This window comes from Otolemur garnettii, unplaced genomic scaffold, assembly GCF_000181295.1.
Source record: "Otolemur garnettii isolate 467f Iridium unplaced genomic scaffold, OtoGar3 scaffold00161, whole genome shotgun sequence".
Taxonomy (NCBI): Eukaryota; Metazoa; Chordata; class Mammalia; order Primates; family Galagidae; genus Otolemur; species Otolemur garnettii.
The window spans coordinates 367,172-391,717 of record NW_003852556.1 but is presented as its reverse complement, the minus strand read 5'-3'; the positions used below and the strand labels follow the sequence as shown (position 1 = coordinate 391,717).

The 24,546-nt window shown below is 53.3% G+C and overlaps 2 protein-coding genes across 2 annotated transcripts in view; both read left to right on the top strand.

The window, feature by feature from the left end:
• GRK1 (G protein-coupled receptor kinase 1) overlaps positions 1–9,827 on the top strand; it is a 16,597-nt gene extending 6,770 nt beyond the window's left edge. Inside the window, exons 4-7 of the mRNA XM_003799978.1 lie at positions 250–333; positions 6,080–6,204; positions 8,047–8,248; positions 9,532–9,827. Coding sequence (XP_003800026.1) covers positions 250–333; positions 6,080–6,204; positions 8,047–8,248; positions 9,532–9,827 — 707 coding nt within the window. The remainder of the gene's footprint in view (positions 1–249; positions 334–6,079; positions 6,205–8,046; positions 8,249–9,531) is intronic.
• Positions 9,828–23,640: 13,813 nt separating this feature from the next.
• The window catches only part of TMEM255B (transmembrane protein 255B), a 33,137-nt gene continuing 32,231 nt past the window's right edge, over positions 23,641–24,546 (top strand). Inside the window, exon 1 of the mRNA XM_012811505.1 lies at positions 23,641–23,680. Coding sequence (XP_012666959.1) covers positions 23,641–23,680 — 40 coding nt within the window. The remainder of the gene's footprint in view (positions 23,681–24,546) is intronic.

Below are 24,546 nucleotides of genomic sequence, written 5' to 3'. Positions count from 1 at the left end.
GTGGTGTTTGTGGGGCACTGGTGGCGTGTGGTGTTTGTGGGGCACTGGTGGTGTGTGGTGTTTGTGGGGCATTTGCAGACATGTGTGTGTCTTGTGCATGGCGTGTATGTGGGATATGTGTATGGGGTGTGTAGTGTGCACAACACGTGCGGCATGTGTGTGGCACACAGAGGCTGGCCCCCAGTCTGTGCAATTCTGGGCTGTCCTGCCCTTGCACTGTGCACATGTGACCTGGCTGTGCCTTCCCAGGTAATGTGCGGATCTCTGACCTGGGGCTGGCTGTGGAGCTGATGGACGGGCAGACCAAGACCAAAGGCTATGCGGGAACTCCAGGTGAGGCCTGTGTGTACAAGCAGGTGGGGAGGCTCTACACCTTGAGAAGAGTCAGGGTCCTGTCCATCCCCAGGGCACAGCTGGGTCAATCTCCTTGCCTGGGGTGGGAGTGGGGGTGGGGTGGAGAAGGCCTCCCTCAGCCCTAAGGGCAAATGGTGGCAATTGTCAGTCGGCTTATACCCAGTGGCTACACTGCTCCTCTGCCTAGGAGATAGCCAGTCCCATCTTAGGAGTGGCTGCTGGTCTAGGTGCACCAAGCCTGCTATAGTGACAGCTACCCACTTTGATGCCTTCACAGGCAGAGAGCAGGCAGGACCCCGGGAACTTCAGGGGTTCTCTGGGCCTCAACAGAATGAATTAGTTCAGAGGCCTGGGGTTGACAGTCACAGCTCCAAGTGTCTGCTACACCTGCATTTCCAGGCCCCCAGGCCCCCTGTCTATTACATCTGCATCCCCAGGCCCCAGTCTGCTACACCTGTGTCCCCAGGCCCCAGGCCCCCTGGCTGCTACACCTGTATCCTGCACTGCAGATGAGCAGCTGGGAGCAAGCACAGCTTCCCTGAGTTCACAGCCACTGCCCAGTGCTCAGTCCCACCTGAGCTCTGCCTCCTGTCAGATTATGGGGCATCGGTTTCTCAGGAGTGGGGACAGGTGCACAGCTGCAGGAGGGTCTAGGTTGCCGCTCTTTGTGAGACACTGATGACCCATGACCTGAGGTAGGGCTACAATGTACTTGCATTGCCTAAAACCTCTCCCACCCCTGCCCACCACCGTCTGCGGTAAAATTGTCTTCCATGAAACCTGCTCCTGGTGTCAAGAAGGTTGGGAACTGCCATGCTACCCTGTTACACCACAAAGGGACAGGGACTGGCCTTAGTGGGCAGGTGCTCAGCTTTAATAAAGCCTTCATGGTGTGTTTGTACCATATATGCGTGTAGGCTTATGAAAACGTCTATGTGTACACATGTGTGTGTACACATATGCTTGCATTTATGTGTGGGTATACATGTGTGGGTGTCTTACGGGTGTGCCTGTGTGCAAATGCCTGTCTTTGTGTGCACACACCTATAACTGTGCTTACATGAGTGTGCACATGCTTATGTCTGTACCCTCTGTGTATGCCTGGCACGTATGCATATGTATATATGTGTCTCTGTGTGTCTTTGTGCATGTGTGTGCTTGTTTGTGTGTATGCATCTCTAGGTGTGTATATGCATGTCCATGTTCATGTGTGTATCTGTGTCTACATGTGCATGCATGTACATTTGTGTGCAAGTTTGTGTGTGTCCATATGTACCCCTATGTTTATGTGACTGTGTCTTTGTACATGGAGGCCTCTGTGCATGTTTGTATTGCACACTTCTGTGTGTGGCATGTGCATTCCTGTGCACGTGAGTGTGCAGGTATGTGTGTGTGTGCCTGTGTCTCTGTGAGTGCACATGCTTGTGTCTATGTGCCTGTATGTGAGGGTTGAGGCAGGTGCATCCTGGTGCCATGGCCGATCTCACTTGTGTCCACTCATCCTGCTCCTGGCGGAGGGAGCCGCCATGCAGGGGAGTGGAGACCTCAAGGTCAGGTCGGCGACTTGGATGATTTGGGGGACCTCTGAGCCTTCGGGGCTAATGTTTGTCACACCAGCTTGTTGTGAGGCTTTGATGGGGCAGTTGTACCTGGGGCCACTGACAGTGGCCACAACTTTTATTCCAGTCCTTCCTTTTTCATCCACATTCCAGATGGCTATATGTGTTCAGGTTATTTCTGATGGCATTTCCGGGAAAGTTTCCTTCTTCTCCTGGGTTGTTTTGGCTTTGGGGAAAAGGTACTATCACCTGATGCTGGCATTTGTGCAGCATGGAGGTGCCATCTGTGTCTGTGCCCCAGCTGAGCCGGTTTGCTGCCTGTGCAGTGCAGTCCCCGAGTGCTGAGAAAGGACACTGCACACATACACCCCTTGTGCCATGTTGCATCCTTGGTGTGGGGTTCAGGATCCCCCTGAAAGGTGCCCCCGTAATAGCAGGTCTAAGAATTTTCTGGAAGGCAGCTGCCCCACAGCTCAACGAAGCCCAAGCTGTACCTGCTTCTCGTGGGATGACTGCGTCTGCAGGCTCAGGTGAGGTGCGGTGCTGCTGGCATCTTCATGCTCCTCACCAAGTCCTGCTCATGGGGCACTCAGGCAAGGCCCACTTTCGTGTTTCAGGATGACTCTGGATCACACCAGAGCCAGGATTTGAGGAGTTTAACTACAAGGACATGTGCTAACTGGCCCTGCCTCAGGCACCGAGTGTGAGGCCCATCTGGCCGCCAGAGGGCCCTAGTCACCTTTTCTGTGGGTGCTGAGCTGCTGGTTTGAGGATTTGATGTGAACCTCGGGTGGACACTGGGCCTTCTGCTCAAATTTCTTTGTCAAAGTGAGTGTGACCACCACCCGTGTGGCAGGATCAGGCTCTGGTTGTGACCTCAGCACAGTTATCTGGAGATGTTGGGGTTGGGCGTGAGTAGAAGGCAGGTGCACATCCTGGAGCCCCCTCTGGATCTGTCTTCTTGGCCCCACCTGTGGTACAAGACTCTTCTGTAGTCTGGACCAACAGCAGGCTCTACCTGGTGACTTCTCTCTGCTGGGGTTATGCTGGCCCAGGGCACAGCCAGAGGGGTATGGAGGGGGCTGATATTTAGAGAAATTAGTAGCAGGTCAAGATCAGCCAGCACACAGGCCACCACTTGGCAATAGAATTAGCCACCTGTCTGCTGCACACACTGCACGGCTGGGGATGTGGAGCTGTGCTACTTGGGCTGCCAGCAGGGGCAACCAGGCTTTTTGCCCAGGAGGTGACTCGTGCCCTGGGTTTGGCAGGGACTTCTTGGGGGCCATCCAGGATCCAGAAGACTCTAGTTTTAGTCTAGACATGGTGCTCACGTGCACAGTTAGTACTCACAAAGTCTGTAATTCCCTGTCAGGCAGAGCCTACACAGGTACGTTCAGGGCCAGGGGCTTCTGTGCCACATGGCTCCTGTGACCCTTGTCTGGGAGTGGCTCTTGGTCATGTCGGCCTTGGTGGTGTTGCAGAGTGGGCCTCCACTTCATGCATGTTAAAAGGCCAGGAAAGACCTTAGCTTGGGATGTCGAAACTGACTGTCATGGAGCCACCCCTGTCCTAGCCCAGCAGCTGGTCCTAGTCCTGGGGGTCAGTTGTGGACTTTGGGGCTTGGCTGGCCCTCATTCAACTGGCAGTTGGGGCATGGGGCCCTAGGTGCATGCCAGGGGCATTGGCACCTGAACATCCTCAGGAATCTGACTGTCTAGACAGACAACTGCCTGGTCTCTACCCGCTGGACATGCAAGGCAGGGCCCAGTGCATCCCATGGTGGCAAGAGCCGAGATGGGAGCACAGCCCCCTGGTCTGTGTCCTGGGGCAAACTACCACACCCCAGCTATAAAATGGCCATGGGTGCCCCATTGTGGATGTGTAGCTTGATGTGGGTCACTGTGCCAGGCACTTAGGGCAGGCTGAAGCAAGGGCCCTGTAGCCTAGTCCTGGGGTCACTGTGGTCACTGCACACTGCAGTGGGACCTGAAGGGCCTGGGGAAACACAGGGCAAGCAGTCAGTTTGGGAGGAGAGCTTGGGGGTGATGCGGTGTCCACAAGCGTCACCTCCACTCAGCTCCCAGCACATGGCACCAGATCAGGGGATGATTGAAGCTCCATGTCCACACAGATTAACCAGCTCAGAAGGTGACACTGTAGGAGGTTCCCCAGTGAGGAACCCCTGGGACACTGGCAGCAAGGCCCAGTCCTAAGGTGGCCCAGCCTCCAGTATGAGCATATGGGGAGGAGCCCTAGACCCCAGGGGAATAGTCCTGAAGGCCCATGGAGGAGGCACTGTAGGAAATCCAACCTAGGTAACGTCCTGGGAAGACACAGGGGACACTGCAGCTGTGAGGTGGGATCATGAGAATGCGCAGAGAGCTCCAGAGGATGAAAAAGTGGCAGAGATGAAACATTCCAAAGATTTGAAAGATAAATTTGGATTTTCTCCCCAAAGTAAATCAAAGAACAAAAGTGTGGAAAATAAAAGAGAAAACACAAGAAAAGTAGGAGACTAGTCCAGAAAGCTCAGCATTGAACGGTAACTTTGAAGGAAGAACAGGAAACCTGCAGGAGGAAAGATATTGATGAAGTATTCCAAGAAAATACCCAGAGGGGAGCCACGTGAATTTAGGACTGAGACTGCCTTGCACATGGACCGTAGAGTGTGACACTTTGGGACAAAGAAGACATGACATGCCCACCAGGGTGGACTGCGGCCCCCACAGGGAGAACCAGGAATCAGGGTGGGGCTGGCTCCCAGGGCAGTGCCGGAAGTGGGAAAATGTCTTAGAAATGCAGAGGGCAAATGATTTTCAACTTAGAATTTTAGGGCACCCAAACTCTCAGGTAAATATTAAGGTAAAATAAAGACATTTTCAGATATGAAAGTTCTTAAAAATGTATGTGTAAAGTGAGCTAAAGCTCTTTTCAGGCTGCTATTTGACCAGAATAAAGGAGCTGATCTCAGAGGTGGGGCGTCTAGGGCAGGGTCACAGGGGAGTCCAGGCGCTGAGGACATTGGCTGAAAAGCCATGAATCCAGACTAGAGCAGGGAAGACAGTACCAGAAGCCTCTCTCATAACTATGAAATTGACAAAATATCTGATAAATTGGAATACAACACAATTATAGAAGTGCCACAGAAGTTAGGGTTGGATTGGTGATAAGTGCACAGAAAAAAATGAAAATGACAAAAAGACATGATCATCTGGGAAAAAGACAAGAATCTGTAGGGAAGGAAAACCTGGGCTCTGATTTGGTTCCAAATGGAAAGACATTTGGAGAGAAGGGTAGGGGCAGAGCCTGTGGGTAGCAGAGGAAGGCCAGGGGCCCTTTGACCTCCAGAGGGGCAAGGCTGAAAGTAGCCCCAGGGACGTGGAGAACTGTCTGATTCTTTATACATAAGAGCGACTTTTACACAAACCACAGGCGAGGCAGAAACAGACACTGGGTGTGTATGTGCTGGGCTCCATGCCCATCGCAAAGGGTGTCACAGTGACTAGATTTGAAGCCACTCTGTCTGGACACTTGTCATCTTGAACAAATTTTAAAATACTTAAGCGTGTGGGACCTCTGCTTCCAGTCTGAGCAACAGCACATGCTCTTGGTGCTGTCAGGATTAAATGCTGTAAATTTGTACCCGAGCTCTATAGGTGCTCAGAAAAGGCTTGCTCACAGACGGGTCCACATTAGCAGCACAGCCTCCAAGCAGACAGCACAGAGCTGGGCTTTCCCTTCAGCCCAAAATGCCGTGTGGGGACAGTCCTCCCATCCTTTGATGTCTGGGCTTCAGGGCAGGGACTCCTGTTTTGCACCTGCTATGCCCACGAGTCACACAAGCTACTGTGCTTGTCATCACATGCTCCCCACTGCCCCTGAGTCTGGGTACCAGAGAGGGAGGAGACTTCATACCAGCATGCCAAGCAGGGTCCTCAGCCAGGGCAGTTCTCCACCCTCCAGGGACATTTGCCCATGTTTGGAGACTTTTCTGTTACTGATGCTACTGGCACCTGGTTGGCTACTCCACACCCAAGGGTGTTCTGGCCCTGAGTGCCAATGGTGCTGAGCCCCTATGTAGACCACATTTGGAGCCCAGTCTTGTGGCAGGAGCTCCCTGCAGGGATAGGACATCTGAACCCCACTGTGCTCTGGCCTGGCAGGTTTCATGGCTCCCGAGCTCCTGCGGGGGGAGGAGTATGACTTCTCTGTGGACTACTTCGCCCTGGGTGTCACCTTGTATGAGATGATCGCAGCCCGAGGACCCTTTCGAGCCCGAGGAGAGAAGGTAGGGCCCACCTAGCAGGGTCCTAGTTGGGAGGTGCAAATTCATGCAGCCTTCTTTGCTGTCTGTGGTGAAAGTGACTTGCCCAGTTCCTGATGCCTCAGGGACTTCAGGCCTCTCCTTGTACCCAGAGCATAGGACAGAGTCAACACCCAGACCTGGGGCTAGCCACCCTCAACCCCGCAGGGTCCTGCCTCATGGCACTGCCTCCTGGGTGACTTGCCCGCTGCGGCATCCAGACAGGGCACATGGACCACCCTGAGCCTCCATCCTGAGTGCACCCCCAGCTGCTGGGGCCTGGTGGCTGCCAAGGCCAGTGATCTTGGATGCTGGGTGTCACGGCTTCTTCCCCGTGGATGGTCCTGCTACTCTTTTCCTCCCAAGATGCCAAGAGTCCACTGCCACCACAGGCACAGCAGTGGTCCTGGACATCCGCAGAGGTCCTCAAACTTTTTAAACAGAAGGCCAGTTCACTGTCCCTCAGACCGTTAGAGGGCCAGACTGCGGGCCTCAGGACAAGTCGGCTGCTAAGCAGGACAGGCAGCAGTGGCAAAAACACCCAGCAGGCTGGATAAATGTCCTAGGCGGGCTGCATGTGGCCCCTGGGCTGTAGTTTGAGAACGCCTGTCCTAGAGGGAGGCAGACCTCTCCCAAGGCTGCACAGCCTCTCCTGAGCCCCATGGATGCTGGCTCCTGGGGCCTCCATGACCACAAAAGGGGTGACATGGAAGGCCATTCCCCTATTCAAGCAGTGGACCAAATTGCTTTTCCCTTCCAGCAAGTGATGACTAAGCCCAGAGATAAGACTGCCTCTCAGTCTACCCAGGCAGAGTGACCCATGGCCAGGGGGGCTGCCCAGCCCAAGACACAAGGCCCAGACAGGGACCCAGTCTATGCACGGGGGCCTTGGGGTGCAGCATTGCCCTCCCAATTTCTCCTGCTGGTACTTCCCTGGAAGTGTGTCCTTCACCAGGGGAACAGACTAAACCCCCAATCTTCCAGTGTCCCCTGGAAGTGTCCCTCCCAAAACAGGCTGGGGACACAGTAAGTCCCCCCATCTTCCAGTGTCCCCTGGATGTGTCCCCCCCAGGACCCGCTGGGGACAGAGTAAGTCCCCCATCTTCCAGTGTCCCCTGGAAGTGTCACCCAGGACACACTGGGGATAGAGTTAGTCCCCCACCCTCCGGTGTCCCCCCCAGGACATGCTAGGACAGACTAAATCCCCCCATCTTCCAGTGTTCCCTGGAAGTGTCACTTCCAGGACAGGCTGGGGACAGAGTTACTCCCCCATCTTCCATGTCCCCTGAAAATTCCCCCCCAGGACAGGCTAGGGGCAGAGTTAGTCCCTCATCTTCTAGTATCCTCCTAGGACAGGTTGGGGACAGAGTAAGTCCCCATTTTCCAGTGTCTGGGGCTGCACTGTCCATTTCTTTGTGAGGTGTAGGTGTGTGGGGACGGGGTTGTCAGTGGCCTGCTTGGGGGGGGGGGTGTTCTACAGGTGCCCAAGGAAATTCTCTGCTCTGCAGTGACCAGGTCCTCTGGGCAAGGGGGGATGCACCTGCCCAGCATGGCTGATAGCAGACCCTGGGTGCCTCCTGTAGTGTCCCACCGGTTGGCCTCCCCTGTAGGCCTATACTGCCCACCTCTCATTCTGGCCATTCTTTCCCTGGGTCTGGGATGGTTGTGGGAATGTTCCAGGGAGTCAACCAGGTCCTCTGTGGACACTGTCCCCTCCTTGGTCACTGGGCACACCTGCTGAGGAGCTGAGCACATGGGTGCCCCGAGGTCCTACCCTGGTGGGAATGGGTTTGCGCAACTCGGCTCCTATCCCCTCCTCCTGTGCAGGTGGAGAATAAGGAGCTCAAGCAGCGGATCCTCTCAGAGGCCGTCAAATACCCAGAGAAGTTCAGCCAGCCCAGCAAGGACTTCTGTGAGGCGCTGCTGGTGAAGGACCCTGAGAAGCGCTTGGGGTTCAGGAACCAGACATGTGATGCACTGCGTGTCCAACCCCTCTTCAAAGACCTTAACTGGAGACAGCTGGAAGCCGGTACTGTGAGGTGCTCAGACAGGGGGTGCTGGACTTGGTGGCTGCAGTTCCCTGGGTCCTGAACGTCCCTCACCCTCTGCTCTGCCCTGCCCCCACTGCCCAGGACTGGGCGTTAGTGGCCCTGTGTGAACAGATCTGAGCAGGTCTGAGCAGACCTTCAGGTCTTGTCTTAAGGTGGGGAGGGAGGAAAGAGATGGTGGCAGGTCGACCTCCAGGTCCAAACCTGCTGGGCTCCCCACCATGTATTTCCCACCCTGTGTCCCAAAGGAGCCCCTGAGCACACCTAAAGTAGGGTTTTCATGCTGTCTGCTTAGGGCGGTTTACCAGCCTTACTGCCAAGTTGCATATGTGAGGCTGCGTGTATATCTGAGAGAGGGAGAAACCAGGTGCACCCTCTGCCCTGGGAGCCTGCCCAGGGGGAGGGCTCTCTGTACACAATGTGACCACAGTTACAAGACAGCCATTCAGCCATAGGCTCCCCAAAGGGAAGCTGCTTCTGCAGGGAAGGGTCAGAGCAGTATCCAGGAGATTGGAGGTATGGGCGAGTGCACGTGGTCAGATGTGCAAGCTGTGAGCCCTGACCTCCAGTAATGGGGACTGAGTCATCCTGAGTGTCCAGTTCCAAGAGAGATGAGCAGAAACCACATGGGGGACTTGTGAGTGTCTGTCAGCATGAGGGTTGTCCTGAGGCCACTGCAAGCTCTTTCTGGAGGCAGGGTCAGTGTGGACTGAGGGGAGGAGGTGATCTGGCCAACTGGGAGGTTGTCCACTGTGGAAGCTCTGTGTCTGGAGCCTCGGGAGTCATGGCCTGCAAACATGTTGAGGGGAGAAGTTGCCTTTTGAAAGGCGGTATGAGGTTCAGCCTGCACATGTGGGGGCTGGGAGTCGGGCCTGAGATGATAATGATGTTGTCCACCAGGGAGGCTGACCTAAGGGCCCTGGGACTGGATCTGCAGAGGGGGCAAGTGGCCCAGGAGACAGCGTCCCTGGTGGAGGGGGCAGAAGGTTCTTTGCTTCAGGGAAACCTCAGGGAGGCAGAGGACCTGGCTGGGGTCCCTTCAGAAGTAGCCTCTAAACCAGACTCCCACTCCCACTTGGTCCACCTGAGGCTTGAGCACCTGGCCACATGCCTGTGGGGGTTGCAGAGCCCTGGGAGGCCTTCCCCAGGCAGGGTCAGCCCCCAGGTCCCTGCACCTTCGAGGGGCTGCTGGGGAGGTATTTTCTTGTGTGACACCCTGCTTACCCACATGCTGTCTGTGTCTTGTTTCTTGGTTTCCGAACAGGGATGCTGATCCCGCCTTTCATCCCAGACTCCAGAACCGTATATGCAAAAAACATTCAGGATGTAGGTGCCTTTTCCACGGTCAAAGGCGTGGTCTTTGACAAAGCTGACACGGAGTTCTTCCAGGAGTTTGCCACCGGCAACTGCCCTATCCCCTGGCAGGAGGAAATGATCGAAACCGGCATCTTTGGGGAGTTGAATGTGTGGCGTGAGGATGGGCAGATGCCGGACGACATGAAGGGGATCTCTGCCGTGGAGACCTCCTCATCCAAATCAGGAATGTGTCTGATTTCCTAGATGGTCTCTGGAGTGAAGCAGTGGGGCAGAGCCACTCAGCAGAGGACAGGGAGCCCCGCCAGCCTTTGCCGGGAGGCGCCAAATGCCTTGTGGTGGGCGCTTTGGGGTCCTCCAGCCAGGGAGTGGACACAGGGCTCTCTCTGCCAGGCCCCTGCTGTGTGCTGGGTCTCCTCCTGGCTCAAGACAGAGATGGCTATGGAGGCACAGGGCAGGGACTCTGGGCCTGGGTCCCCAAGCCTCTGTCCCTGACTGCCCACTGCTCTTCACTCTGCACAATATCCTGGTGAAATCAGCCAATCGCAGGTGAACTCTCAAAGATCCTCTTGGCAGCCACTGGCAAGTGGGACAGGACAGGTCCTGGTGCTGCCGGAAGTCCAGTTTGGGTTTCCTGGACCTTAACCTCTAACCTCTCAGAGTCCAATTCCTCTGTGGGAGACTGGGAACCATGGCCCGCAGCCATCAGCTGTCCCACTCCTGGGAAGGGCTGGCCCAGGCCTGATCACCTGCACCCTGGGGACCCCACAGTCAGCAGATGTGAGGCGCTAAGGCCTGCAGTTTCTGTCAGGGTCACCTCACCCCCCCAGAACCCATTCAGGGTTTTTGGATGCCAGACTGCCCTGTGGCTGTGCTCTTTCCTGCCTGTCAGCAGGGCCCACTCTGGGCCCTCACAGCCTGAGCTGTCTTCTCTCTGGCCCCTCCTGGAACAAGCTGACCATCCCTGGGTTGGCTGACCTCACCTCCCAGGGAAGCTCTGGGCAGGCTGCCCTTGTCTATGGCTCTGCTGACCCCTGGGCAGTTTCTTGCTACAATCCCCTCGTGGTATTCTCAGCAGCTATTATACCAAAGACCAAAGACCTACTCCCGGAAACACTCACATCACTCTGCTTCCTGACTGCCTGGTCCAGCTGCACCCTGAATGTAGAGGGTCCTCGCACATCTCCATGTTTGACTGGAATACTCAAGTCAGCCCCAGCTGCTGTCTGGGCTGTGGCTGGGATCCAGGACATCAGCAGAGGGTTCACAAGGTGCAATGCCAGCCCGGGTGGGACTTAGGGGCCTTCAAGCTGCCTTAGAGGCGGGCTGTGCCCTTTCCTCAGGGAGAAGTGTCTTGCGGGCCCATGCACTGACGTATAGGGGGAAGTAGCCCTGGCCTCATGGGAGTGGCTGGGTGTCTCCATGAACCTTGGGGAGGCCGTGAGGATAAGGGAGAGGGGAGAGGGGCCTTGGTGTGGGGCCGACAGAGCCAGGGGCCACAGGGAGGGCTTCGTGGGGATGTTGAGTCCTCCATGGCCTTGGCTGCCTCTCCTGGACGTCAGCCCTGTCGTGGGGAGCCATGTACCCCCAGAGACTGGCACTGTGGCAGTCATGGCTTTAGAGATTTACACTTGTGGCCAGAGGGACTGAGTGCCTCCAGAGTGGGCAGACCTGCTAAGGGATTAGCACCAAGCAGGTGTTCGGAGCGAGCACATCTTCCAATAAGCCCAGGCCACCAGTTCTGTGCAGAGTCGTGTTCTCTAGAGGTAGTTCCTGCCCATGCACATGAAGACCACACTTGGAAAGCAGCTCCGCAGCCCTCTCCTCTGACCAGAGGGGCTGACAGGGCCATAGAATGTTCTGAAAGGGCCAGGAGCAGCAGCCAGTGCTTTTCCATCTAAGATCCCAAACTGTCCACGAAGACACCTCTGCGGCAGGCCCAAGACTGGAGCTCAGGGAGGCTGGAAACACACCGAGCTGCCCACTGAGCAAGCTCCCGGCCCCTCCTGTTCTGGAAGGTTCTGTAGCAGGCAATGGCTGTCTTGTTTGTGTCACTCATTTCTGGTTCCTCCAGACCTTCTTGGATCTCCCAGTGCGTGTGGGTCTGAACAGGTAAGCGACCTCACCTCTGGCCTCCCTGGGGTTGTAGAGCACAGGCAGTTTCATCAGCGCTGCAGGGGCCACTGTCAACAGTGAGCTGTCTAGGGCTCTTGGGCCTGCAGCAGGACTCTGCTATCCCCCCAGGACTCAGCAAGAACCTCTCTGCCCTCCTCTTAAGGTTGGACTTCCAGACGCTCACGTCCCAGTGAGTTTGAATTCAGATAAATAATGAATAGTTTTTAGTGTAAGTATATCCTATGTAATCTTTGAGACATCCTTATACTAAAAACACATTTGTCATTCATCTGAAGTGCAAATTTGATTGGGCACCCTGTAGTGCTGTTTTGGCAGACCTGGCAGGTCTGTTGCAGATCACCCATTTCCCTGTAAAGTAGCTGCGGTCCCCTGCACACACCTGCTTGGGAGGGACCAGGAGAGGCTTTGCTTCTGGCTTCAGCTGCCCCTTTGGGTCTGTCCAGGGTGGTGTTTTCCAACCCTGTAAAATGAAAGTTGACCACATTGTTCACATGTAGGCTGTTGAAAGTTGTATCTCCACTTCATTTTTATTAAAAAATCTTTTAAAACTTAGTATCATATCAAGAAAATGCATTGTGAATGCTGAGTCCATGATCCCACAGGATGCCACCTGTTCCCATCCCTGGTGTCCACCAGCGCAGCCACATACCTGCCCTCAGTCATTCGCACATCCTGTCCATATGTTCACTGTCATCTGTGAGCTTTGCAGCCTCCTCCCCAGCATCTGCTCTCATGCCTGCCCTGCCCACCTCATGGCATCCACCCAGGCAACCCAACCTCTGGCCCACAAGCTGAGGCTGGGAAGGAGGTGCTATAGCAGCCCTGTGCCCTCTGGGCAGGTGCTTCCATGGACCCTTCCTCCCATGGTTCCCTCCTGGGTCTCCTGGGAGCAGGCCTTGCTGACTGGTCAGACACCTCTCTTCTGCACCCTTCTGGGCTCCTGGAACCTCTGGCTGTTCCCTGCTGATGCCTATCACCACTGGGTACTCCCCAGGTGGTGGGACAGGCTCCTTCTGGCCCCACCAGGAGATTGCTTCTGCCTGGTCCTGCTCTGTATTTGGGCAGCTGCCGGCAGCCTGGCTTGTGACCTCCCAGGGAGCAGGCAGTCGAGGTGCCACCTTGCTGCAGGAGGCTGTGGAGCCTGGGCATCTGGAAGCCACTCTGCCGGCCTGTGGCCAGATGAGACTTGGGCTCCGAACGTTCTTACTCTCAATGTGGGAGCCATGCAGTGCTCCTCAGAAACTCACCCGAACTACCATATAGGGGCATTCGGCACCAATGGTCTCAGGTCCTGGTGGGAGCCTGGCAGGAAGTGTTCGGCACCAAGGGTTCTGGTGGGTTGCCATGCCCACCCCTCCCAATGAGGCATCTCCCCATCCTGTGCTCAGAAACACCTCAGCAAAAAGCAAAAAGTGGGGTTCAAGTATCTGGTGATCCTGGGAGCTAATTGCAACTTTTCATCACAGGTACTTCAGAGCTGCGACCAGACTGTACATTATAGGGTGGGTCCATTGTTTGCCTAAAGGCACAGTGGGTCAGGTGCATGAGAGGGGAGATGTTCAGGGTCCAGCCTGCAGCTGCCTTGGCCAGGATCCCTCCTTCTCACTGATTTCCAACCCCAACCCTGAAGCTGACCTGCCATGAGCAGGCAAAAGCCCCGCAGGTGGGAGTCCAGTCAGGCCTGGGGAGCTGTTTGTCACACTGCCCATTCTCTCCAGAACTGGTGGGAGGGTGACCGGGAAGAAGGGGGCTCTTCAGACAAAGTAACCTGGAGGGCAGGAAAGGCCGAACCACGCTTCTCCTTGCACAGCCAGCCAGTCAGAGACCATGGAGATGTGGAGACACTCAAGGGGCCAGATGGGCACTGCAGGACCCCACATGTCCTTGCTGGACCAAGGGTCCTGCCCAGTAGCTCTCATCCACCCCATTATTGGGTTGTTTACCATGTTGTTGTAGCCAGCTGGATTTGTTGTTTGTTTTCTTGTCTACATATAACCCCCTCATGTCAGTGCTGGGAGTGTGTCTCAGAGGGGCTCCTGCGACCAGTTCTCTGCTGGGAGGTCTTCTGGGAAGGTTGAGAAACTAAATGGGCCTTGACTGGAGTGAAGCCTTTGGATGATAGCGGCATGCCTGCTGAAGAGAGGGCCGTTTAGGAGGGACAACTTCACCTGGAACCATGAAATTAACAAAAAATGAAAACTGCTGTCAGGTATTATCCAATTTGAAATGAAGAATAAGAAGCCTTGATTTGATTTTCTAAAAATCAAACCTCAGTCCCCTAATTACAGTAGCAAAATGTTTCCCCAAGTTCCACACCTTCATTTCCATGACAGGAGCTAGGTGGATGTTAGCAGGGCCCCAGGAGGGCAGCGTCAGGGTGCAGTGGCCTGCCTGGCTTGCGCCCAGCCTGGGGGCAGATATCACCAGTCCTCCTCAGCCCAGAAGCAGCAGCTGTGCCCCTGAACATGGATATTTAATATGTGCCTCAGGCCCGGAGGCCACACAGCCGGGCTGGGTCTGGTTTCACTGCCTGCAGAGGACACGGCTCTTTCCTTTCAGCAGGGCAATGCCAGGCTGCTGTGCCAACTGCACTGCTAAACTTTTGACTAAAACCAGGAGATGCTGGACAAGCTGGGGTTGCCAAGCCCAAGGCTGGGAGCAGGTGGGAGTCATACTCCACACAGGCCTCAATGTGCTTTTCCTGCTTGGGTTCAGGGGTTTGGAGAGATAAGGGCACTGTGGTTATAAAAGCCTTCAGCAAAGCTCTGAGAGTGTTTTTAATCTTAAAAAATTCATGTCTCTAAGAGCATCTCTGGTCTCGCTGCTTCCCCCACTTCCCCTTCCCTTCCATGTGGAGGCAGGCAGCACGTCCCTGCCATGAGAGCAGCGTCTGCATTATTCATCCCACGCTGTTTCCTGGGTTGCTTGGCGACAGGATGGGTCACATTTCACCGTCAGCACCACTGATCCTAGAGAGCTGAGAGCCAGGCCACACACACAGTTGTTTGTGTGCAATTCCCATCTGTAGGGGCCCGAGGGGTTCAAGGGGACCAAGGGGCTCAAGGGGCCAGGCTCTGCAACCACCAGGAGGGGCTGTGCCTAGGCATGGCTGGCTGAGGCAATGTGCTTCAGATTTTCATGATCTTTTCAGTCACTTTCTGTTTAGAGCAGGTAGAACCCACCTTCTTGTTTCAGGGTCCTGTGGACACCTCTCTGCCTAAATCTACTAGAGCCCCTCGGTCAGGCTGAGAGGTGGCTTAAACTCATGTCCCTCCCAGGAAATAGGAATAGTTGAAAGGTGGTTGAAAGGTTCTGGACCCAAACTCTCTCAATGGGGCCCACATGGTACAGGCACAAGGGTGACGGGCAAGTCCCTGACAGTAGGAGCCGACTGGGGATTAGAGATGCAGCTGCTTCTGTCTGCCTTCCACCACCAGCCATTGAGGGGAGAAGCAAGGTGACAGCCCCATGACCACGACCACTGTGACTGATACCTCCTCCCATTTTCCTTCATCTGGAACCCACGGGAGGCCTGGTGCTGGCCACGTCCTACTCCCCAGGGCCCAGCTGGCCTAATGCAGGACAGCACTGGCCTCCTGGGGACCTGGCTGCCTGTGTTTTCAATCAGCCTGACAGTACCAGACACTGAATATTACCTGGAACCATGTCCTCTTCCCTCATGCAGGCCTATGGCCAGGATCCCAGCAGGTCCTCTTGAGAGGGACTCAGCAGCAGAGACAAGGAAGGGAGAGGCTCACAGGTACCCACAGAGTGTTTGGAGAAACCAGGAGGGGCTCTTCCTTGGTTGGGAGAGGACAGAGGCCAACAGAGGGTGGCCAGCACCTGGGGAGGAGCTGTGGTCTGTTCTGCAGGACCCAGTGAGAGGGAGCACTGGGCCATTAGCACTATGTTCTTGCCATGGCTGTGAGGAACAGAGGCACCCTGGCCATGAAAGGCTACCTGAGCTTAGGGTGGACCTTGGAGTGAATGTGTTACTGCATAGGGACTCTGGGCCAGTCACTGTGGGTGTTCACCTGTACACGTGTGCATGTATGTGTGCACACACATGAGAGAGACCCACAGGGACGACAGGCAGATGAGGTAAATGGGAAGAGTAGTCTGAGCACCCCTCTGGGACTGTGGGAGTCTACTGTAGGTGCCAGGAGGCAGACAGGCCTCTGGGTGTGATGCACGGTCCAGATTGCAGGTGGTAGTTGAAAGTTTCTGTACCCAAGGAAGAAAAATTATTCTGAGGTGCGAAATAAAGGAAAACTTGAATCTCCATTCTATAGAAATAATGTGGTCTTTATTTCCACCTGTATGCAGGCGGGGTGAAATAAAAAAAAAATTCCACGTGTGAGTTATGGTGCATGGGGATTTAAAGGGTCAGGGAGGGCAGCAATTGGTGACATTCCTATTTTTTGGAGGGACATACATGAGTCTGACCCTTCCTGGGCAGGCCATGAACCTGACCCTGTCTGGGCAGGGCAAGTCTATTTGGGCAGGTACACCTGATTCTATCATACCAGCCTCTTTAGTTTATTATAAGGAGACAGGGTGATGGGCATGGCATCTCTTTGACTGCTTCTTGCAGGTGGAGGGGCTGCATGGGCTGCCTGTAAAAAGAATGGGATGGGGAGGGGGAAGGAGACGAGAGTGGCATTTACAGTGACTCTTTGGCTTTTTCAGTCTGAGGTGGTTGGTATCCAGCAGGGCGAGGATATGAGTTGTTTTTTGGTGACTGTCTGGTTAATAAATGAAGAGATGAGGTGAAGGGTTACTGGTCTAAAATTGAGAATGAGAAAAAATAATAACATAATTAGTGGCTCTATCACATACAATAACCGGGAGTTGTCAGGGCCGCTAGTAATCCTGAGAGGACATTTCCACTTTGAAGGGGAATGTCGCAATACCTGTTACTGAGATTTCTGCCTGTTTTTAGGGAACTTTTATAAAGTGGCAGCATAGAAGAAGTTGTTCCCATTCTTATCAGAAAAGGAATTGACTTACCTTCCATTAGGAAAATACCCAGAGTTTAGCTTTCCAGGACTGTGTCCAGGGGCATCTGACTTTCCAGGGTCCTCAGTCTTTTGTAACGAGGCTCAGGTCAGGTGTTAGATCTTGGGAGCGACTGTGAAACTAGATCTTCAGAAAAACCTAGGCAGTCAGACTTCCAGTGAAGACCTTCAGGGGCTGACTGCTTTGTCAATCAGCCTGGTTTGCTGCACTTAAAGCATGATCGTGAGGAAGATTTTGGCATTTTCAGAATGCTCCTGGGAATTTCAAGAAGTAGGCAGGTTTTACCTAATGTTGGAAGCTGATAACTGGAATTCTAAGAGGTGCTGCCACACCTCGAAGGGGAGATCAATGAGATCTCATTAGGGGCCTTAGGGCCTTTGGGGAATTCTGCCATTTTACCACCACATGTGTTGGAGAGAGTGGGGAATGGGGTATTGTTTATGCGAAAGATATGGATGTAGGGGTTGAAGGGCAATGAGAATGGGTTAATGATGGGAGGTTATAGATGGAGGAGAGGTATCCCACACAGAGGGATTTTTCAGGTGTTCTGGTTGAGAAAATGGAGGGATTGTAGGAGGGGGGTTGAAGAGGAACAGGAGGGGCTCTGGAAGGGCAGAAGAGGAAGAGCTGTTTGCCAGGGTAGGAATAGATAACGGAAATTCCAATAGGTCTGGAGAAGCCGGTATTATACAAGCCAGGAGAATCTGACAGGGTTTGCAAAATGAAAGAAGAGAAGGAATATTTCGGAGTAAGAGAAATGCCTGGAAGTAGGGCATCTCTGACCATTTGGCCAATTTTTTTTTTTACAGTAATTATTAAGATTAGTGAGAATTGAGAGATCAAAAGTCCACGTTCAAGCCAATGTAAGTCACTATCAAGTTTGTACATAGGCCAAGTAGTATTACAGAAAAAAAATGAGACGTTCAGGTTTGAGGTCAGGATAGAGACATAGGGATTTCAGATGAGTTAGAAGACAGCTTAGAGGAGAAGAAGGGAAAAAATTCATGACTGAGTGGTGCCCATAGCGAAAAACTGGAGGTAGAAAATAAATGAGATTAAAGGTAAGATATAAAGAGAATTTTCAAGGGGAAAAGGAGGAACGGCTCGGCGCCTATAGCTCAACCGGCTAAGGCCCCAGCCACGTACACCTAAGGTGGCGGGTTCGAATCCCCAACCCGGACCCGCCAAACAACAATGACGGCTGCAACCAAAAAATAGCCGGGCATTGTGGCGGGCGCCAGTAGTGGTCCCAGCTACTTGGGAGGCGGAGGCAGGAGACTCGCTTGAGCCCAGGAGTTGGAGGTTGCTGTGAGCTGTAATGCCATGGCACTCTACCCAGGGAGACAGCTTGAGGCTCTGTCTCAAAAAAAAAAAAAAGAAAAGGAGGAACAAAAATAACCAAAAGTACTGCCAGAGAGGACTTAGCCTCTACATGTGGCTGTTAGCTGAAAGAAAATAAAGGGAACTTTCGAAGGGGAAAAAAAGGGGAAGAAAAGGACTGAGATTGCAACCACAGAGACTCGGCCTTTGCATGTTGCTATCAGCTGAATCTGGACCTCCAGGAAGATTCTAGATGAGTGAACCTGGTTCACTGAATGGTGGAAAACAATCCAGCCCCGCGGTAGGGCTGGCGAGGCTGGCATTGGGAGATTACCCAGACTCTCCACGTATGACTTGGCCAAAAGAGGGCCTGGCCTCTGCATGTGACCAATAACAGGCTGGAGGGAGGCAAGACTGAGGTGAGAGAGGACTTGGCCTCTGAGTGCAGCCGGCCGGCCGCCAGTCATGAGGGTAGAAGGAGCCTGGAGATCATATACAAACACAAAGAACACAAAAAGGGGCAGGGCGAGGAGGAGGTAGACTAGGAGCAGGAAGAGGAAAGAAGTACAGAAAAAGGTTTTCCATAAGGGCTCACCTCAGTATTAAATGGATGAATGCTAGGCAAGGTCAGAGAGTGTACTGTTTTGGGGGGAGGGGGAAGAGTTGTTTGGTTAGGTTAGGTGGGGTATACTTTCAGCCCCGCAAAGGGCCTTCTCCCCCTCCAAGTCATGTGGAACCATATGAAAGGTTCTGGACTCAAGGAAGAAAGATTATTCTAAGGCACAAAACAAGGAAAACGGAATGCCCATTCTGTAGAAATAATGTGGTTTTCATTTCCACCTGTATGCAGGTGGGGCGAAATCAAGAAAAAAATTCCACATGTGGGTTATGGCACATGGGGATTTAAAGGGTCAGGGAGGGCAGCAATTGGTGGCATTCATATTTCCTGAGAGAGACATGAGTCTGACTCTTCCTGGGCGGGCCATGAACCTGACCCTGCCTGGGTGGGACAGGTCTATTTGGGCAGATCCATCTGATTTTATCAGTGGTCTCTGACTCTGCAACTCATGTCTGTGCTGTCCCCGCAGTGGCCCTAGTCACCGCTGTTCATGGAGCCATTAGGGGACAGTGGGTGCCCACCCAACTCTGTATACAATGTGTTCTGGGCCTCTGAGACTCTCCCAGGAGACCTGTGTGATGTGCTAGCTGTGCCGGGATCCTGTTCACACCCCAGTGTCACAGGTGCCTGGGTGGCAGGAGTCTCACCACCTGCTTTAGGTTGCCATTGGATGTTCCATTTCTCTAATTTTACCTCTAACCATAAAGTTCTCAAAGGACCAAATAATTCATCTTTGCAGCTCTCCTGGTATCCTGCACATAGAGGAAATTCAATAACTATTTTATTGATTAAATGTAAGAAAAATTAAATTAAAAGTCTATATTTAAGTAAATAAACACTTTCCCGTTTGGAAGAGGCAGTTACGTTTTGAAATCAGACTGGCATGGTTTACATCTTGTCTCTCCCATTAACCAGCTATTTGACTTTGGAAACATTACTTAATTCTGTGTGTCAGAGCCTTCTCACCAGCTCAGTGGCAGCACGAGGATAGCAGAATTATGGTACGAGGTGGGGCAAGTGCACGGTATCAGCCATCTCCCAGCCCCCAGTTTGCCCAGAGCCTTCTGAAGGGGCAATTCCCACCCCCAACCTTGCATGTGAGAAACCCCAAGGAGCCAGGTGTTTCTGGGCAGTGTTGGACCCTCTGCTCAGGCACAGAAGGTCAAGCAGGAGGCCTCCAGACCCTGTAAATGTTTCCCTCTGAGCAGGAAGGGCTCTTGTGTACGTCACAGCTGCTATAGTGATGATGTTTCCAGTCTCTCTGAAAACTGATTTCCTTGTCTTCTCATAATTACCTTCTGGAAGAGCCAAATGACATTACATTTAAAAATACTCTGCTGCCAGATGGCCCTCCCCGGCTTGTGGGGCTGCATAGGCTGCAATGGGGCTGAGGGTGGCTGGTGGTGCTGAGGGTGGCCTGCGGCCAACTGGTACCTCAGGGTGAGGGGGTGATGCTGGCTCCCCAGCCTTAGTCAGGAAGGTGGACATGAAGTGCCTGGCCCAGGGGCCACATGAGGCCACCAGGGAAGAGGTTTGAATGAAGCACTTGGGGAGGGTGCTCAGCCTTCGAGGTTTCCCTGTCAGAAAGTCAGTCTTGGCTCGGCGCCTATAGCTCAACCAGCTAAGGCGCCAGCCACGTACACCTAGGGTGGCGGGTTTGAAACCCCAGCCCGGACCCGCCAAACAACAATGATGGCTGCAACCAAAAAATAGCCGGGCGTTGTGGCGGGCGCCTGTGGTCCCAGCTACTTGGGAGGCTGAGGCAGGAGAATCGCTTGAGCCCAGGAGTTGGAGGTTGCTGTGAGCTGTAATGCCACAGCACTCTACCCAGGGGGACAGCTTGAGGCTCTGTCTCAAAAAAAAAAAAAAAAAAGAAAGTCAGTCTTTACCCCCAAAGTGGATGCCTGTCTTCCAGGATGTGCTTTCTGTCGTAAGTGTTAACACTTAGCAAGTTATCCCAGGGCAGCCTCACCTGAAGGTGTCTGTTTTAGGGCATTTGAGCCCCCACAGTGTGTTGCAGAGGACATAATTTATAGGCTCCCGTGGAAAGGGCCTGGCAAGGTCCCACATTGTGCCACCTCTGGTGCCTCCCCCACCATGTCATGGCCTCTGCCTCTGTTTCAGTTCAATCTTCTTCCTGTGAAGACCCTGCTGACCACAGCCAGGGCCCACTTGGGAAATCCAGGGCCCTCTCCCACCCCAAGGCCTGACCTTAGTCACATCCATGGGGCCCAGGGACTGGGTCTTCCCTGGAAGGCTGTGGATTACCTCATTACCAGTGTAGGCTCTCGAGGCTCCTGGTGGCCCCCTCATGTCAATCTATGGTCAGTTTGTTGAACCAGGACCTAACGCCAGTGGCCCGTCCGCATTTTATCCACCCTTCATGTGTTGACATCGGTGCTGACCTCACAGTGCAGCAGTTTTTAGCATGAGGCTGGCAGACCTCGAGGGCCCTCAGAACGTGCTCTTAGGGTGACTCCAAGGTGGCCCTGCCCTTCCTCTGTGCTGATGTTGGTGCCATGGCACAGAACTGGTGGCAGGTGGACTGATGGCGGCCACCCTCGCCACCCTCCTGACAGCGCTGGAGCTGACATACCACAGGCTGCTTCTAGCCACTGTTGGTGATGACTCTCACTAGCTTTCTCCTTCTTCCTTTCCGTCTTTTGGCATTTTGAGCCAGTGTGTACATGCGTTTACATTCTCTTCTCTCCTACAACATAGAGTTATTCCACGTCAGTGCTGGTAGTGTCCTCACGGCCCTGCTGTGTGCTGTATACGTGCCCTAGTTTGCTCAACCAGCCTTCTATCCGTGGCCATCTGGGGTTTCCCGTCTTTCACTGCAGTAAATAACAAGTGGCTTTGTGCATATCCCACTTTGTACTTCTGCTGGATAATCTTTTGCATAAATTCCTAGAAGTGGGTAGCGGGGGCAAAGAGTAATGTGACTAAATGCTGCCAGGCTCCTCTTGCAATTCTGCAAGGCAACCCAGAACATGTAAAGTGTAACAACTTTCTTCTCTTTCTTTCTTTATTAAAGAGCTCTGTAGTCAGAAACATGTGTAATGGTAATTTCTGAAAGTGTCCCCCTCCACTGCCGATGTGCTTATTTTTTATGGTCCATATATTAATTTTTCCAGTTTGTGGGCAGCATTTTCATTCTCTTTAAGGTGGCTTCTAATTATAGATGTTCTTGATCTTAAAGGGTTTGAATTTCCCAGTCTTTTCCTTTACAGTTAACTCTTTTGGCATCTTATTTAAAACATCTTTTCCTATTCTGGGCTTGCTTTTCCCTATATTATATTAATAAGACAACTCCTATTCCACTTGCTAATCATCTCTCTCACTTTGATTATCTCCCAGGTGGGTGTTATAGGTGATGCCCCAGGAGCGGGAAGAAGCAAGGAGCCCACCTTTATGTCTGAATCCAGCTCTGAGTGTTGGAATATGCATGTGGCATCATCAAACATGTGCAATTCACAAATATGGCGATGAGCCACGGAGGTGGGACACAGCAGTCCAGAGAAAACAATCTCATCTACACCAGGAGTAGTGGATGGGAGGGACCCTGCCTGGGGAGGGGAGAGGTGGCAGGGCTGCGGGCAGCGGGCCTGCAGCCCAGGTGTCCAGCGACCATGTGGGGGCTGTATGTGGCCACCACATGCAGTGAGTATACTTTCTGGGTGTCCGTGCTAGCACAGGGACTTGCCCTACATCCTTTATCTACTCTATGACAGGTTCGATCCACCATTCATAGGCTGTGTGTGAGCTTTAGGAGATTTGGAAGATTAGGGCATCATATTTCTTTCCTGTATATTAAAGGAATTCTGATTTATACTCAGCCCCTTTTCCAGCATGGTCAGAGCTGTGCTCAGCTTGTCTAGTGGTGTTACAATGTCACTGAAAGCCACTCAGAGGTGCTTTATCAGGCTCTGGCCCGTGACTGGTACGGCCATGTGTGGGTTGTTAGTGGAGGTGGTGCCTTGACAAGTTTTGAGATTGAGGCTGGTGCCATTTACACCGCTGGTGGCCACAGAATGTGCAACACAGAAGTTGTCCAAACAGGATGCTTTTTAAAAATGCATTTTTTTTATTGTGGCAAAATATACATAAAATTTACCACTTTAGCTGTGCCAGTTTGGAGGCAGTGAGCACATCTGTCCACCCCAGAACTTTCCCTGCTCCTCAGGGTTCCTCCCCCTCACCAACTCCCCTCCCCAGCTAGCTGGGCTGTAGGTACTGGGTGGGGCGGGGAGAGGGCGCCTGTGTCACACCCACTCCCTTAACCCAACCAACCATCCCAGCATTGTTTTGTTGGGGATTCATGGAGGGTAGAAGGAACCAGGTTACATTGATTGCATTTGTTAGGTAAAGTTCCTCTTACAATTGTGTCACGCCTGAGTGTCGTCTTTTGCAAAGTGGTTGCTAACATCCTTAACTCTAAAGATTATTAAAATAAATTTAAAAGACTTAGTTTTAAAAATTGACAAGGATTTTTATTTTTGTTCTGTGCTTTGGGAGGCGGCCTGCTCAGGCCTGCTTCTTGCCCTTCGTTTCAGCAGCAGATTTTGTGCAGAACTTGGCACGGAGAGCAGAGCCCCCTTCATTCCTCTGGCACAGCCTACCAGTCCTCAGTGTCCTCTGGGGACAGGTGCAGGGACCCTGCGCCGACCCAGCCCGCTCTGTGCCCCCTCCCGGAGATGTCCTGGCCTGGGGCTCCCACCAGAAATCCACAGCTATTCTCAGGGCGCTTCCAAGCTTGGGTCTGTTGTCCCCTCGCTGATGCCCCCACGCCCTGAGGGAGGGAGGAAAGAGGAGGAGCGGAGGGGCCCCGGGGAGGGGAGGGGCTGCGGGGAGAGGAGCGGGGAGGGGCGGAGCGCAGGGGCGGGGTCGGGCTGTACCGCCCGCTCGGTTGGTGCTGCGGCCCCCGAGTAGAGTCGGCGGCCGGGAGAGGAGCAGTGCCCCGGGATGCAGCCGCCTGGAACCCCCGCGCTGGGGGACGCCGCAGGTGAGCGCGGCGGGGCGGAGGGCGCGGGTCCCCGGTAGATGGGAAAGGGCGGGTCGGTCCTCGCCCCCGTGAGCCCTGCCTTTGGGACTTTGCGGTCACCGCCATTCATTCTTCCTCTCCGCTTTTCTCCTTGTCTCTTCCCTCCCTCTTCCCCCCTTTTCCTTCTGTATCGCTCTGTCTCTATCCCCCCACCCCCGACTTTGTGCGTGTCCCGCCCTGCCTCTCTCCCGGCTGTTTTTCTGGTGAACAGCAGGCTGCTGGGACACACAGACAGCCCACACTGCCCTCCGCTCCTGTCTCTTCTACCTGATTCCAGCTTCCAAACTCTTCCAGAAAAGTTTGTTTCAAAGAGCTGGCAACTTCCTCCTGCTTGAAAGTGACAAAGGTGCTCAAGGCGTTTTGCAGCATTGCTTGATTTCAGCACATCCTTCTCATACGAACTCATAAACCATAAATCCCTCATCAATTCACAAAATCTCTAATTCTTTGACATCCCAACACAGCCTTGAGCCAGACTGGTCTGAGAAACAGGAAACTGTTGCCTGTTTGGGCACCAGCTTTGGTTCTTTGGGGAGTGTCTGGGACTAGAGCAATGCCAGGTGTGTTTTCCTGAAGGGAAGAGGTAGTAGAGATTTCAGAAAGAAAAATTCCACAGTAAGGGAAGCTCTGACCTTTCTGAGGTTATCAATAGAAAACCTCTGGCAATTAACCTTATAGTTCTCATTAGAGAGTCTTTGGAAAGTAAAACTCAGAGTGAGACTCTGTCTCAACCCCTCCTCCAACCCCAGATTAGTTAATATTGTTTTTAAAGTAATAATCCAGGGATCTGCTTCTTTCTAAAAGAAACCATTTCTTTTTTTTCTTTT